The sequence below is a fragment of the Erigeron canadensis genome, chromosome 8, assembly GCF_010389155.1.
Source record: "Erigeron canadensis isolate Cc75 chromosome 8, C_canadensis_v1, whole genome shotgun sequence".
Taxonomy (NCBI): domain Eukaryota; kingdom Viridiplantae; phylum Streptophyta; class Magnoliopsida; order Asterales; family Asteraceae; genus Erigeron; species Erigeron canadensis.
In genome coordinates, this window is record NC_057768.1 from 39,902,145 (window position 1) to 39,915,675 (window position 13,531).

The following is a 13,531-nucleotide window of genomic DNA, read 5'->3' on the forward strand; positions in this document are numbered from 1 at the left end:
ATGGTTGCTACGCCACCGGTTACAACCCAAGCTCGACATAAAACCATGCTTTCGTTTTTTTCCAAGGCAATTGATTCTCGTTTATTTTTTCGATTCCTTGGTTATTTTCTTCATATGTTTTCGTCTTGTGTGTTTTTTGGATGATGAAGAAACGCAAACTTCAGGTTGCGTTTTTTTGAACCGCCTCGACATCATCATAGCAGATGGTGCAAAACTACACCATTCTTTATTTTTGACATCTAAGATTTACTAGAGTTTCACAAGTCATTGAGGAAGAGTAAAAAGGAAAAAGATATTTTGAAGGGCTTAATAATCATCAACTGATGATGCATCTGGAAAGTCAGAAACGATTTGAAGTTCGAGAATATTACAGTGAGCACGAGGAGAATCATTCAAAATATTAGATCGCTTGTTTTTTTTTGGTTTAGAAGTAGAACGAAGCTTTTTTTTTCTTTTTGGTTTAGAAATAAAACGAAACATAAGAGTAATTTTTGAAGTGATTGTTGTAATTTTGTATCGTTATAAATTATATTGCAGAGTTAAGTGTGAATACAAAAGTTACTTTAGAAAAAAGAAAAAGTCAAAAGTGACACGCTTTTCTCCTGGGGGGTCTCAGGTTCGAATCCTGCCACATGCAAATGTGGTGAGGGGGCCTTAGCAATGTTATACTTATCTAACATATGAGGAGCAAACCCTTTAGGGCATTGCCAGGAGATGAACCGGCGTGGGCGCATCCGCGTGGGGGGTGTTAGCCATTTATCCGTTACAGCCTTTAAAAAAAAAAATGACACGCTTTCGAGGTCAAAAGTTAAGACACATATATCGGGTTTTAGACACGAAAACATTAATGAGTAATTAATACATAACTTGAAAGCCGAAACCTGAGAAAGAAGAAAGAAATCGTTCAAACGGAATAAAGTAAAACTAAAAAGAAAGTTACCTCTCTTTTCAGTCACTCACTCATTATTTCCTTTTTTATTATTATTAAAGATATATAATTTTATATATTATTTCCAGACTAATCCGACACCGACGACGAGGACGACGACCAAAATCCCCAAAAACTGAATCTATCAATCAATCAATTAACAAAAATGAGCGGTAGCGAAGGAAGTTCAGGGCATTCAGTAGATGCAGCAGCACGAAAGAAAGACAAAGCAAAAGTAAGCAGAACGTCGCTGATATTATGGCACGCACATCAAAACGATCCGTCAGCTGTTAAGAAGCTTCTAGAAGAAGATCCATCCTTAGTTCATGCGAGAGATTATGATAATCGAACTCCCCTCCATGTCGCCTCTCTTCACGGCTGGATCGACGTTGCCAAGTGTTTGATTGATCACGGTGCTGATGTTAATGCTCAGGATCGTTGGAAAAATACCGTAATTTTACTTTCCTTTTTTAATTATTTTATTTTATTATTTATATGTCTCTCTCTATATATATATATAGAGTTTCCGTATTTTGAGAATAAGAACCGTGAGAAGTCTTAAATTTGTTCATTCACATATATGTGTGTGTGCGCGCGTTGTTTCAACCTATGAGGATATCATGACGTCTGACCACTAGCCCGCCTTAGTGATTATGTATATGTCTATATATAGATAAGTAAGTAAGTAACTCCCAATGCCGTCTTCCACGGGTTTTGGGTCCCAATACCGTCTTCGACGGTGTATGGGGAGGTTGATACGTAGACAACCTTACCCCTACCAAAGGTAGAGAGGCTGCTTCCAGGTTCTACCATAGGTAGAAAAGGACCTCCAGCCTTGCTGGGCATGAGGATTGAACCCATGACCTTTGTTTCCAGAGGCACGAGCTCCAACCACTGATCCAACCCAGTTGGTTTAATCATTATATATATGTCTATATATAGATATTATGCCTAAAAAGCTGTATTAAGTTTAATCATTATATGTTTATTGAGATAAGATCGATGGTGAGGTAGGCTTCTTTGGTAAATGAAAATCATAAATTTGCAAGTCCTAATATTATTAATGATCCCAGGGACATTGTCCATATCCACCTGTTATCGACACTAACAAACATGATGATTGTATATTTGTATTATTTAATGAACATCCCTGATGGGTTTATGATTGTTAAAGCAATCATTATGGTTAATGGTGTAGTGGAAAGACAAGTTACTTCCCTTTTCTTTTATGCTTCTAGTTTTTAACTAAATGATGCATATTTCTTTTATCTATTGTTGTAAGCCATGCTTATCTTTGAATTATGTCAACTCAACATAACACTCTTTCCTCAATATAATACTGCTCATGACAGCCTCTAGCTGATGCGGAAGGAGCTAAAAAACACGACATGGTTGAGTTATTGAAGTTGCACAATGGCATGTCATTTGTAAGTTGAATTCCTATTCTCTTATAAATTATATACATATATATATCTATATATTCTTCTATACAGTTTTGGATCTACATCCCTATGCCCATTAGCATTCTTATAGCTCTGACATTGATTTTGGTCCACAAGTTTTCTTTGTGTCTTGTCAAGACTGAAGGAGCATTGTAGGTATTTGATCATTATTCTCTTGATCAAGGGAATGATTCCTTTCGCATCTTACGGAAATTATTTGATCCTGGTTGCTAAAGCATTATGGGAACAATTCTTAACTTTTCTTGATTATAACATCCTCTTTATGTTGTTATAGTCAAAAGCAACCAGGCAATTCAACTACCAATCTCAATTCTTTCCTACAAATCTTTATGTATTATGGCTCCACAATTGGAGGGCATCATTTCTTGTTATAGTCCAACCATTTTAGTAGTTTATCTCATTATATCTTCTCTATAGAATACCCCACCGTATTCTGATAGTGCATACATCATTGTCTCTTCTCTAAGTTTCTGCTTACTTTTACTTCTAAGTTTCATGATTTGAAACCTATATGAAGAGTGAATGAATTTATAAAATGCTGGTAATGAACTTGTCAATGAAGATATATATATCAAGCTATTCACTATACCTTCTTTTTAATGTGAGGATGTAAAGATAAAGCCATAATGCAACATATAACAAAAATATAGCCTTTTTAGTAAATTATACTGATCATTCCTGTGGTTTGTCCCTTTAAGAATTTAGTTACAATGGGCATCCCTAGTCCCTACTTCCTTTTCCCAATTTTCACATGTAATGACCAAATTGCCCTTATTTTTTAATTTAGTTAAGGGTATTTTGTTATTTCAACCTATAGGGATGCTCATTATAATTAAATTTTGAAAGGGGCAAAACCAGAAAACAAAAAGCCGCAGGGACGATCCGTGTATATTACTCTAGTATTTTTTATTCTTCATTTTCATTACTGAGACGAATAAAGTTACATATGCGTAAATACCTCCTTCATTGCTCCATCCTTACGATTATTGATATGAAATCATGGAAATGTCTTGCTTACATTTTGACCTTATGTTTTTATTGGCTTTTAAATTGTAACAATTCCTGTGCAGGGCCAAAATGGAAGCCATTCTGAACCAAAGCCTGTGCTACCCCCTCTTTCAAATAAGTGTGACTGGGAAATTGATCCTTTGGAGTTGGACTTCACAAACTCGCACCTTGTTGGCAAGGTCTTTTTCTTTCCCTAACAAGTTATGTTTTAGTTGGACCCGCTGTCCTATAAATCTATGATTGTAGCAATGATCGATTGAGGTAACATACATACTAAGTTTTTTAGTATTGTTGCTAATAGGGGTCCTTTGGTGAGATCGTAAGAGCATCTTGGCGTGGAACACCTGTTGCAGTGAAACGTATACTTCCCAGTCTCTCAGACGATAGATTTGTGGTGTGAGTAATATTAAGTTTTCTCTAATGGTGATGATTTTATCACTTATGAATGGGTTGATTGTGTTTTATCTCTGACGGGTGAAAGAAAAAAAATATCTTTAATGGGAGTGGGTCAAATAGGTCACTCAGAGTCTACTATTAATGTATGCAACCTAAATTATTATATTCAAAGAGTTGGATAATTGCTATAATACTATTGTTTTTGTAATAGAAAGAAAATCACGTTTGAACCCAACTCTGTTCTGGACTGTTACCCAGCCGACTGATCTTGCCATGTCTTTTAAGTTTTAACTCTCCTACGTATGTGGCTTGATTTATATTATGAAGCCTGTAAATTTCCTACAATAACTATTCTAAAGTTTCTCTCTAGCTAAAGTTATCATTGAGTGAATAACTCTTTTAGGTGTCTTGAAGGTCTCAGTAGACACTAGGTTTCGAACGTCACTGGGTGAACATCTTGGGATGACTAGGGAGAAAATCTAGGAAATGGCCACGGGAATGTCGGTAGGCCTTGTACATAAGAGCCAAAGTCTTGACCTTCCTTGGGTATCCTTAGCAAGGATCCCTCTCTGTATGCCCTTTTATTCTTTAGAATAAATGACTATATGATGAATTGCCTAGCTTTGCTGCAACAGTCAGGACTTTAGGCAGGAGGTGAATTTGCTGGTCAAACTGCGCCACCCTAATATAGTGCAATTTCTTGGAGCTGTTACGGAAAAGAAGCCATTAATGCTGATCACTGAGTTCTTACGAGGGGTAACAGTCGCAAAACATCTAATTAACATAAAGATGAACGATCTTATTCCTTAAGTATGAACATTAATCTGTGGGTGTAGGGTGATCTTCATCAGTGCCTGAAGGAGAAGGGTGCTCTTAATCCAACAACAGCTATCAACTTTGCTTTAGACATTGCCAGGTACTTGTAGCAATTTCATTAAAAGCATATATTCATCACATGTGTGCTTGTTAGACATTGTGATTCCTGCCCAAACTCTTTAGAAAACCTGAATGGCCTGTTTTATTAAAGTGTTGTGTTTTTGTTAAAATGGATTATGAAAAATATATCATAAAAGGGCAAGAGAAACGAAACAACTGGGTCAGATTGGTTGGGAGTTGGTTATCATGGGACATGATGTAAGTAGGCGAAAGTGCATGTGGCTGTTGTTTCAGGGGAGCAAAAAATCTGTCTTACATTTTGTTATCATTGTTAATTAGTTTGTTTTATTAATAAACTATAATTAAAGGTTGAAATATTGAATGCACATAGCCCATACAGTCATATTTTATGTTGTTATCAGTAATTCAGTATGAATGATTAAAGAAAGTTGAAAAGAGTTATAAACAAAAAGAATCAATGGGTCAATCCAACTCAACAAAATGGCTGTTTTTACTCATTATCCATTCTAAGGAGAATGTTCATGGTGATGCTGCATCTGAAACTGTGTTGCTTCTCATATTCTTGAAGGAGACACACTATTATCAAGTTATGAACCTTATGAAGCAGCATAAACTAAGTATGTAAAAATCGTATTCTGATGTTGCTTTCTTAATTTATGTCTTTTCAGAGGCATGGCATACCTTCATACTGAGCCGAACGTCATAGTCCATAGAGACTTGAAACCAAGGTTTGTTCATTTGCCACATATAGAACACTATGATTTGCTGTCTTTCCCGTGTATATTTTACATATATCTTGCACATGGGTTGAGAGAATTTGAGTTTTCAGCTTACAATTTTTCATTGCATCTATAGTTGTAACATTGAAGGCTACATCTACTTTTTCAGGAATGTTCTTTTAGTCAACTCCAATGCAGACCATCTTAAAGTCGGGGATTTTGGACTAAGCAAACTAATCAGGGTTAAAAATTCTCATGATGTCTACAAAATGACTGGCGAAACTGGAAGCTGTATGTCTAAGTCTTAAAACACTTCTGATATTATATTTGGTAGTTTTTAAAGTCAGTCACATCACACCCCTTTAATGTTTTCCTCGTCTTTGCATGAATACAACAAAAGATCGTTATATGGCTCCAGAAGTTTTCAAGCACCGTAAATATGACAAGACAGTTGACGTATTCTCTTTTGGAATGATATTATACCAGGTAATCTGTGTTAAAATTGTAGTGGTGAAAGAGAAATGTTAGACTCAAACAAACTTTTACAGACCAATATGGCATGTGAAGTGGACCAATGGTATTTGTTTCCTTTTTCTCTGTCTCCTTTCTCTTTCTCTTTATTTATTGGTGACACATTGGTTTGTAAAAGTTTTAAGTCTAGCATTTCTGATGATAAAAAGATAAGAAAGCAAATAGATCTCATGATCATTATGTTACAGATGCTTGAAGGAGACCCACCGCTATCAAATTATGAACCTTATGAAGCAGCAAAATCAGCAGCAGAAGGGATCCGGCCTGTTTTTCGATCAAAAAATTACAGTCCTGTGCTGAGAGAGTATGTTTATTCAAGTTGCTTAACCTGATTTCAGTTCCATAATTATAATATGCATGGGTTTAAACTGAGAGTTTCAAACTGTCTGTGGGTTTTTTAGTGAAAACAAAGATAGTAACCCGAAATTGAAATATGAACCAAATTGGTTCTTTTTTGCAATTTATTTCCCAGCGTATGTCTTATTTGCCCTAAATTTGCAATGATGACCATCCTTTATCAAAATAAAGAAACAAAAATTGTGAATCACCATAGTCTACCATTGCTGTTGGACTTAAACTTTCAATTAAGTAGAATAGCTGTATGCTAATATCTTTGGTCATTATGCAGATTGACTGAGCATTGCTGGGATGCAGACATGAACAAGAGACCTTCATTCTTGGAGATTTTGAAGAGGCTTGAAAAAATAAAGGAAAAGATGGCCACAGATCACCATTGGCACGTTTTTTCATCTTGAACATGATTTTCCTGTTACCATATTCTCAATTCCAGTACTCGCAAACCTCTTGTTATGCGGTATTTTGTTGTGATTATATTCGTGTGAAAATCCCCAGTATAGGCATCGATACGTTCTCAATGAACATGTGTAGCCAAAATAACACCACTGGCTTTCCCCTTTCTACTCTTCCTTATGTGTCGCTCCAGTGGTTTAGTTCACTTCACTGTGATGACACACTTCCCTTATATATTGTAAATTATGGAGTATGAGTTATCGACCTCTTTTTCCTATAAACTTGATTTTGATGATTTTTTATTTCGGACCATTTGTTCTAGAGGTCTATACGATTTACCTTTATGCTAGGTATCTTTTTGTGACTCTTTATTTGTGAAGTTGCTTACCATTACAAGTGCAAAAAGATGCAAACAGATGTGCCAGTTTTTTATTGTGTTAATCCACATTTGATTAAGCTATATACGTATGATGAAGCAACATATGATTTAGAAAATGTATCATTGTAAAAATATCCAAATTTTCTGATTTTCATTCTTTTTAATAACTTGATTAGATGAAAGATGTTGAGAAGCTGCACAGTATTTGGGTTTGTCTTGATTGACTGCAATCTAAATTAATACTTTATCTTAACTTTCTGCTGGCCACATTGCAGATAAAACTACCCATGAGGCCATGACCCGTACATAAAACTGAAATATTCCTAGAAGAATATGATCAAATGATTTTTTGCTTTTCGAAAAACGACTTTAGATGCCATACTTGCAAGCTTGCCACCGATAAACACATAAACAATGAAATAAAACTCAAGTAACCCATAATTGTATTTGTATTCCTGTTTAGCTCTTGCATCTGTTGTTCCCTGTAGCAATCATGTCACAAAACATTATAAATCATCCTTTTTGTTTGAGAACATTACTTAGAGAAAATTTGAGTGACCAACCTTTGTCGAAGTAAAAACATCTCCATGTGAATTGACGCAACTGTGTCCCTCATTTTCCTAAGCTCTATTTCCATTGCCTGTAAAAAGGGTAACCATTGTAACCAAACAGACTATTTCTGGCGACTCAAATACATATAAGACGGATATACCTAACAACAGTGGCGGCTTAAGGTTTTTGAAAGGCCTCAAACGAGATCAATTTTGGGGCCTAATTCATTACCATATAAACTAAAGTAAAAAAAAAAGTAGTTCGTCTTTTGTTATTGAACTACAAGTAATAAAAAATATGCAGATGTTGATGCAAAAATCAAAAAGGCGTTACTGCAATACAAATTATATAATGATACTTAATCCAAAATTCAAACACTAAGTCTAATATACAAGATTCTGAGGCCTTAGAAATTTGGGGGCCTAAAGCGATTGCTTAGTCCTATAGTATTGTTGAGCCACCTCTGCCTAACAAAGAAGAGGAATGCACTTACATCTACAGAACCTTTTTTGGCAACGTTAGTCCAATCTTTAGCAGCAACACCAGACCTCCAGTTGAACTCCACGGAGATGTTGACCGCTGGCTGGTGATCGAGAGCGGAAAAGCAAGCCACATGATCCCCATCTTTGACTACATCTAATGCAAACTGTCCTGTTTCTACATTTTCCGCATTGTGATAGCGATTTCCTTTACCTGAAAACAGCTACATTTGCAAACAAAAATACTTTTGAACTGAACACCCAAACAAATTAGTACATCTCTCTATGAATCGGAGAAAAAAAAAAAATGTTGCTATTAAATTAAAAGTATAGTTAATGCAAATTTTAGTACTTAAATGTATTTCACCTTTTACTTTTGAAAATTAATTTTTAAAATCTGTAATTATGGGAAAAATACTATCCTTTTAATTTTTAAAGCTAGTAAATACCACTATTTATTTAGTATTATATATTTTGTTTGAACAACAAACTATCTTACTTCAACTCAAAACGACCCGAATGCCTAGATGAAAACCAAGAATTCCGAAAAGTATATAATCAAAAGGATATTAGAAAGACGACCATATATAGTATATAGTGCAATTTAATCCAATGCAAATACCAAAAAAAAAAAAAAGTGAGTAAAACAAGCATTTCAGTTAGATAATCACAAAAAGATGATACACATGAACACACACACATATATACACATGAACATATATATAAAAATTAAAAAGATTAACGAATGAAATATGAATTACCATGGCAGTGATCTTATAATGTTGAGGCAAGGGAGAGCCTTGTTCTTCATTCGGGTTTACTACCGAGTATTGACCCACTGTCATCGAGTTGGCTTTTATATCTTCGCTTATGCATTTTGTGTGACCTGATTCGACCTCGAAACGGATCGATTCTGCCATGTTAAACAACAAATATGGTAAGCTTAAAATGAGGAAGGCGAGACCAAGCTCCATGGTTAAGAATTAGGAAATGTGTTTTGGTTTTAATTGGGATGGTATGAATTAAGTAAACCAACGTCAATGGCAGGCATTTCATTTGCATTTATTTACATTTATTATAAATTTATAATAAAATTTTCACAATTATATTACTTTCCTATATGTTTATTAAATTTAATTTAGTTTTTTTTCTTTGCTAAACATCATGGTACATATATATGCTATAGTTAACACGTAATAAATGTTAGACTCTTAAAAAAAAAGTTTCAATTGATACATTAACATTTTACTGCAAGTTAACCATAATAATAATAATAATGTATGTATGGTTAATGGTTTAACTCATCAAATTTGCAGAAATTATGAAGATGTGAGGTAAGAAACTATAATCTATTACTCTTAAGATGAACATATAATCAGATTTTTGTATAATATAACGTGTGAGTTGTCAGACAAATAAACTAGAGCTGTTATTTGATAAAATGCAACCCCTAAGACTGAAAGGAGGTTAAGGCATTGATTATTCACCTTTCCAGGATTTATGATAGGGTCATTTTGCATGTGTACATCTTTTCTGGATTTTCTTTTACTGCATATTAGCTCATTAACAATCCATTTTCAATACCGATAGTACTGAAATTGGATTGTTTATGAGCTAACAAGCACGTATGTAAAATGCACTACATGATTGATGATTCTTATGATATAAAGTGATTTGAACATCACACTTTCTGATAGTTATATAATTTAAGTATATAATTCAAAGTTTCAAACTGCCAACTTAATGACAAAACATGAACCCAGTTTCACTAACTTCATTTTATATAACTTTTTTGTATGTCTGAGAACTCAACCACTCATGGTAGTTTGGCTATAAAAATTCCCGAATCCAACTTGTACATTAATTTTGGCTATTTCAAAGACCTCATTTGGGCTCCCAGAAGATAATATCACCTTGTTCTCCAACCAAACCAAGATCTCTAAGCCTTCTTTCTTGATAATATTCATATTCATCCAACTCCATTTCCCTCTCTTTGAAGATCTCATCTATCTGTTGCAACACCATCTTTTCCCCAGCTCGTATCCCGATTGCTATTGCCAGCCTTGGATCAATATTCCCTCCCTTTAACTTCTCATCCTGCAAACCCATGATTTCAGTCATCCATAATAACACAAAATGGGTGGGTTGACACTTCGTAAAAACTCAAAACAGGTTCGGGTCAATCATAAATCATTAATGTGTTGAATCTCATTACAAAAACTTCATTAATGTGTCGAATGTCAAAACAAAAACTATGTAATGAGCAGATGTGACCCTACTTGCATCCAGGTCACACAAACATTTCTTTATTGCAGTTTAAAGACTCGTTATCAAATAAGTTTCCATATGAATAACTGTAACCAGTAACCTCTTAATTTCTTTACATTTTAACTTGAGTGAATCAATTTTAATTTGAGTGGATCAAGTTGTTTTTTTTACTAATCTGAGTGGATCAAATTTGGGTGACCCGTTGGTGATATTTGCCTTTATATCCATTTGATGCGTTAAACTAACCAATAAATGGTTTCAAACTTTGCTAACCAAACCAAAGATTAAGTCGACAAACCTCTTCAATTGTGGTCCGATAGCTAGAAAGAGCAGACTGGCAGGCAGTGCGTACAACTTGACATATGACCTCCTCGTTGTCACGGCTCATAGGTAGTTCAAGGTGATCCCATACTGAGTTTCTAAAAATGGATTCTAGTAGAAAAGAATCAGTACCGCCAAGTGCTACCAGCCTTAAATATGGTAGCATCTTAGGTGGAAGAGGCCGTCCTAAAGTGATATCAAAATATTGAACTTCCTTTGTGCCATTACTCTCCGCAATATCTAGCTTATCGTCAAAATAAGGGTCTGAATCTGATATTTGCAGCGTTAAGGTATATGTATTTCTGTCTGGTGTTGATTCTATAAATCCATAGTCCAGTGCCAATTCAGCATTGCTTTTGTTCAGATCATATTGGATCAGGACCTGGAAGAAAAGTTTAAAAATAAAAATAAGAACTTGGCATTTCTAAAAAAAAGTTTTCCACTTTTTAGGTCAAACAAACAATTCACTCAACTTTGAATGTATCTCAAAGATCTTACATTTTTCGAAGACTTTTCATAAAGGTACTACATAGAAATAGACAGTGCAAATATGATATATTTTGTGTGACCTGTCTAAGAGAATATGTAATGTAACAAACTTAATACTGAATGTTATAAGTTTGACTTCAGAAGTCAGAGGGATTAGCTTATGACTCACCTGCTGACCAGCCTTGACCGATATGGGACTTCTCAATGAAAATATTTGATCCCTGGAGAACAAGCCAGCCCCTTTGATTTCGTATGCATAATCTTCCGTGGTTATAATGGGGCTATGATTGATCTGACATCGATTGACACATATATCAGAAAAGAAACTGCTAGGAAGTTTTATCTGTAGTATGTACACGCCTTAATGTTTGACTTTCAAAGTTTCAAGCACAGAAACCAGTTTGGAAAAAGAATAGGTTCAAGAGTTACCAAGTCTGCCAGAGGAATCAAGACAAGATTTTGACCACGAAGTCGTGAGAATGCTCTCGATCTCAATATCCCAAAAGCCCAAATAAAGTCTTCAAGTGTAACGTCAAAAGGAAAGAGTTTTTTGTTGGGAAGAATAACTTGGTCCTGGACTTGAAGAAACTCATTCTTCACATATTCTTTGACACTCAATGTTGTGCTCAATAGTTGAGTTCCTAAGAAACCACAAATCAAAATTTACATGCAAGTAATTCTCAAACAAGAACTCTATTATTCATTCATTCATTAATTCTCCTGTTTGGCAGGATTATTACTGTTTGTCTGTTCCAGTGACTAACCCATGACACTGAAAGTAAGAACATCTGCTTTCCGATGTTTGTAATAAGTTTTTGAAAAGTAATTGCGATCATATTTACACTGTCATTTGTAACAATCTAAATTATGTAGTATCAGAAACAAGAGAACAAGATTTTTGCTCTCTACAAATCCAGAAAAAAGCGGCAAAACTCCATTGAGCTGGATATGACGTGACATAATTTAGCTGACGAGAGTGATGTGGCTTACGGGGCGCGTGATAACTCATGTTTGGACTGTCCAAACATTATGAGACTAGGGTTTAGAGAATTTTTACATCACTATCACAGGTTTCCAGGCTAAATTATGTCATGTCGTATACTCGCATACAAATAAACAAGATTTTACTAGGTTTTTCACATATCAAGTTACAAGATGGTTAAAAAGGACATGAGCCTAACGTACGATTAAGTTTTCTCATAAGGAACAATAAAAAGCAAGGTTTTTTTTTTGTTTTTGTTTCTATCACAAGTAAATCTATAAACAAATCAAGAAAGTAGTTAAGTCAATCAAATGCTTAAAATTACATCAATCGCAATAACTTCAAATCCTATAGTTTTTAAGATATAAAGGATCACTAACCTTCAATCTCACTTAGTTCCTCTTCTGACCTGTTCTGCAAGTAAACAATATAAAGTCAGCCCACTTAGAAAACAATATAATAATTATAATTGAAAACAAAAAAGCTAAAAACAGACTGACCAGAAGATAGTGGAATCAGTGAACTCAGGAAGGATATTAATATAACTTCTCCAAACAGAATCATCTTGTCTCAGTTTTTCTCTAATTAAAAACAGAGCAACAGAAATCCAAGGCTTCAGACCATCACAAACTCTGCCAATATCAGAAGCTGAAACAGTCTCAGGATTTATCCAAAACTTCTTGGGGATTTCCAAAACGACTTCATTTCGACCGATATCTCTTTCGGCAACCAACCCGAGTCCTTCGGAGACTAAACCGGGCTTAGCGGGTGATTTAGAGGACACAACTTTTTCATCAGATAACCATTTCCAGAAAGTCTGGACAGCTGGTGAAAGTAGTGGTGATGGAGCGGTGGTTGCATTGCATCTGATGTTGAAGCGGTGGTGATAGGAATGGGTGGAGGTTGGTCTGGAAATGTGAGGGTTAATAATTGGAGATGATAAGAAGGTTGAGAAGAAAGTAGTAGCCATGGCTGTGAAATGGCCTTTCTGCTTTCCTGTTTTTTTTTTCCTTCTTTTTTTGGTTGGTTTAAAAGTGACGGGAGTCTATCCGTCCGTTACACATTTTATCATCATTATTTACTAAGCATATACGAGTATATAAATACATTTATTTATCGGATTAATTAATAATATAGGTGCGGTTTTTTTAAATGGGCTCAATGAACCCTGATATAGTCATTTATTTTGTCAAAGGATTTGACCAATTATAAGCAATGAAATGATAAAGTAAAAATGGAAGACATCACCGAATATATAACTATGCATCAGATATGACTCAAGTGTTAAAGAAAGTGGTGAATTCAAATTCGTAAATTTACTTTTGAAAAAGGATTTAGTTGAGAAAACAAGATCTAAAAGGATTTATTT

General features: G+C 34.8%; 3 protein-coding genes across 3 annotated transcripts; 1 reads left to right on the forward strand and 2 right to left on the reverse strand.

Moving 5' to 3' along the window:
- The first annotated feature begins 926 nt into the window (after positions 1-926).
- Positions 927-6,994, forward strand: LOC122579661 (integrin-linked protein kinase 1-like). The gene is made up of 11 exons (XM_043751876.1): positions 927-1,379; positions 2,281-2,355; positions 3,462-3,578; positions 3,701-3,795; positions 4,431-4,551; positions 4,632-4,711; positions 5,361-5,420; positions 5,581-5,702; positions 5,812-5,897; positions 6,131-6,246; positions 6,571-6,994. Exons 1-11 carry the CDS (start codon positions 1,095-1,097, stop codon positions 6,695-6,697), a joined length of 1,284 nt encoding a protein of 427 aa, XP_043607811.1. The 5' UTR covers positions 927-1,094; the 3' UTR covers positions 6,698-6,994.
- Positions 6,995-7,273: 279 nt separating this feature from the next.
- Positions 7,274-9,076, reverse strand: LOC122580492 (transmembrane emp24 domain-containing protein p24delta9-like). The gene is made up of 4 exons (XM_043752769.1): positions 8,864-9,076; positions 8,117-8,326; positions 7,635-7,711; positions 7,274-7,553 (listed from the first exon to the last, which is right to left on the reverse strand). Exons 1-4 carry the CDS (start codon positions 9,074-9,076, stop codon positions 7,409-7,411), a joined length of 645 nt encoding a protein of 214 aa, XP_043608704.1. The 3' UTR covers positions 7,274-7,408.
- A 789-nt stretch (positions 9,077-9,865) lies between these two features.
- Positions 9,866-13,202, reverse strand: LOC122578954 (fructose-bisphosphate aldolase-lysine N-methyltransferase, chloroplastic). Its single transcript, XM_043751018.1, has 6 exons — positions 12,663-13,202; positions 12,543-12,571; positions 11,610-11,821; positions 11,350-11,472; positions 10,669-11,073; positions 9,866-10,199 (listed from the first exon to the last, which is right to left on the reverse strand). Exons 1-6 carry the CDS (start codon positions 13,130-13,132, stop codon positions 9,987-9,989), a joined length of 1,452 nt encoding a protein of 483 aa, XP_043606953.1. The 5' UTR covers positions 13,133-13,202; the 3' UTR covers positions 9,866-9,986.
- Positions 13,203-13,531: the final 329 nt, after the last annotated feature.

Bases quoted from the DNA above. Each gene is read 5' to 3' on its own strand.
- LOC122580492 (XM_043752769.1), bottom strand. From the start codon at position 9,076: ATGGAGCTTGGTCTCGCCTTCCTCATTTTAAGCTTACCATATTTGTTG. The intron at 8,327-8,863 runs GTAATTCATATT...TTGCAAATGTAG, and splicing joins ATTATAAGATCACTGCCATG to CTGTTTTCAGGTAAAGGAAA. The intron at 7,712-8,116 runs GTAAGTGCATTC...CCCTTTTTACAG, and splicing joins CCAAAAAAGGTTCTGTAGAT to GCAATGGAAATAGAGCTTAG.
- LOC122578954 (XM_043751018.1), bottom strand. From the start codon at position 13,132: ATGGCTACTACTTTCTTCTCAACCTTCTTATCATCTCCAATTATTAAC. The intron at 11,822-12,542 runs GTTAGTGATCCT...GTGGTTTCTTAG, and splicing joins GGAACTAAGTGAGATTGAAG to GAACTCAACTATTGAGCACA. The intron at 10,200-10,668 runs GTTTGTCGACTT...ATGGGTTTGCAG, and splicing joins ATCGGACCACAATTGAAGAG to GATGAGAAGTTAAAGGGAGG.
- LOC122579661 (XM_043751876.1), top strand. From the start codon at position 1,095: ATGAGCGGTAGCGAAGGAAGTTCAGGGCATTCAGTAGATGCAGCAGCA. The intron at 5,703-5,811 runs GTATGTCTAAGT...ATACAACAAAAG, and splicing joins GACTGGCGAAACTGGAAGCT to ATCGTTATATGGCTCCAGAA. The intron at 6,247-6,570 runs GTATGTTTATTC...GTCATTATGCAG, and splicing joins TACAGTCCTGTGCTGAGAGA to ATTGACTGAGCATTGCTGGG.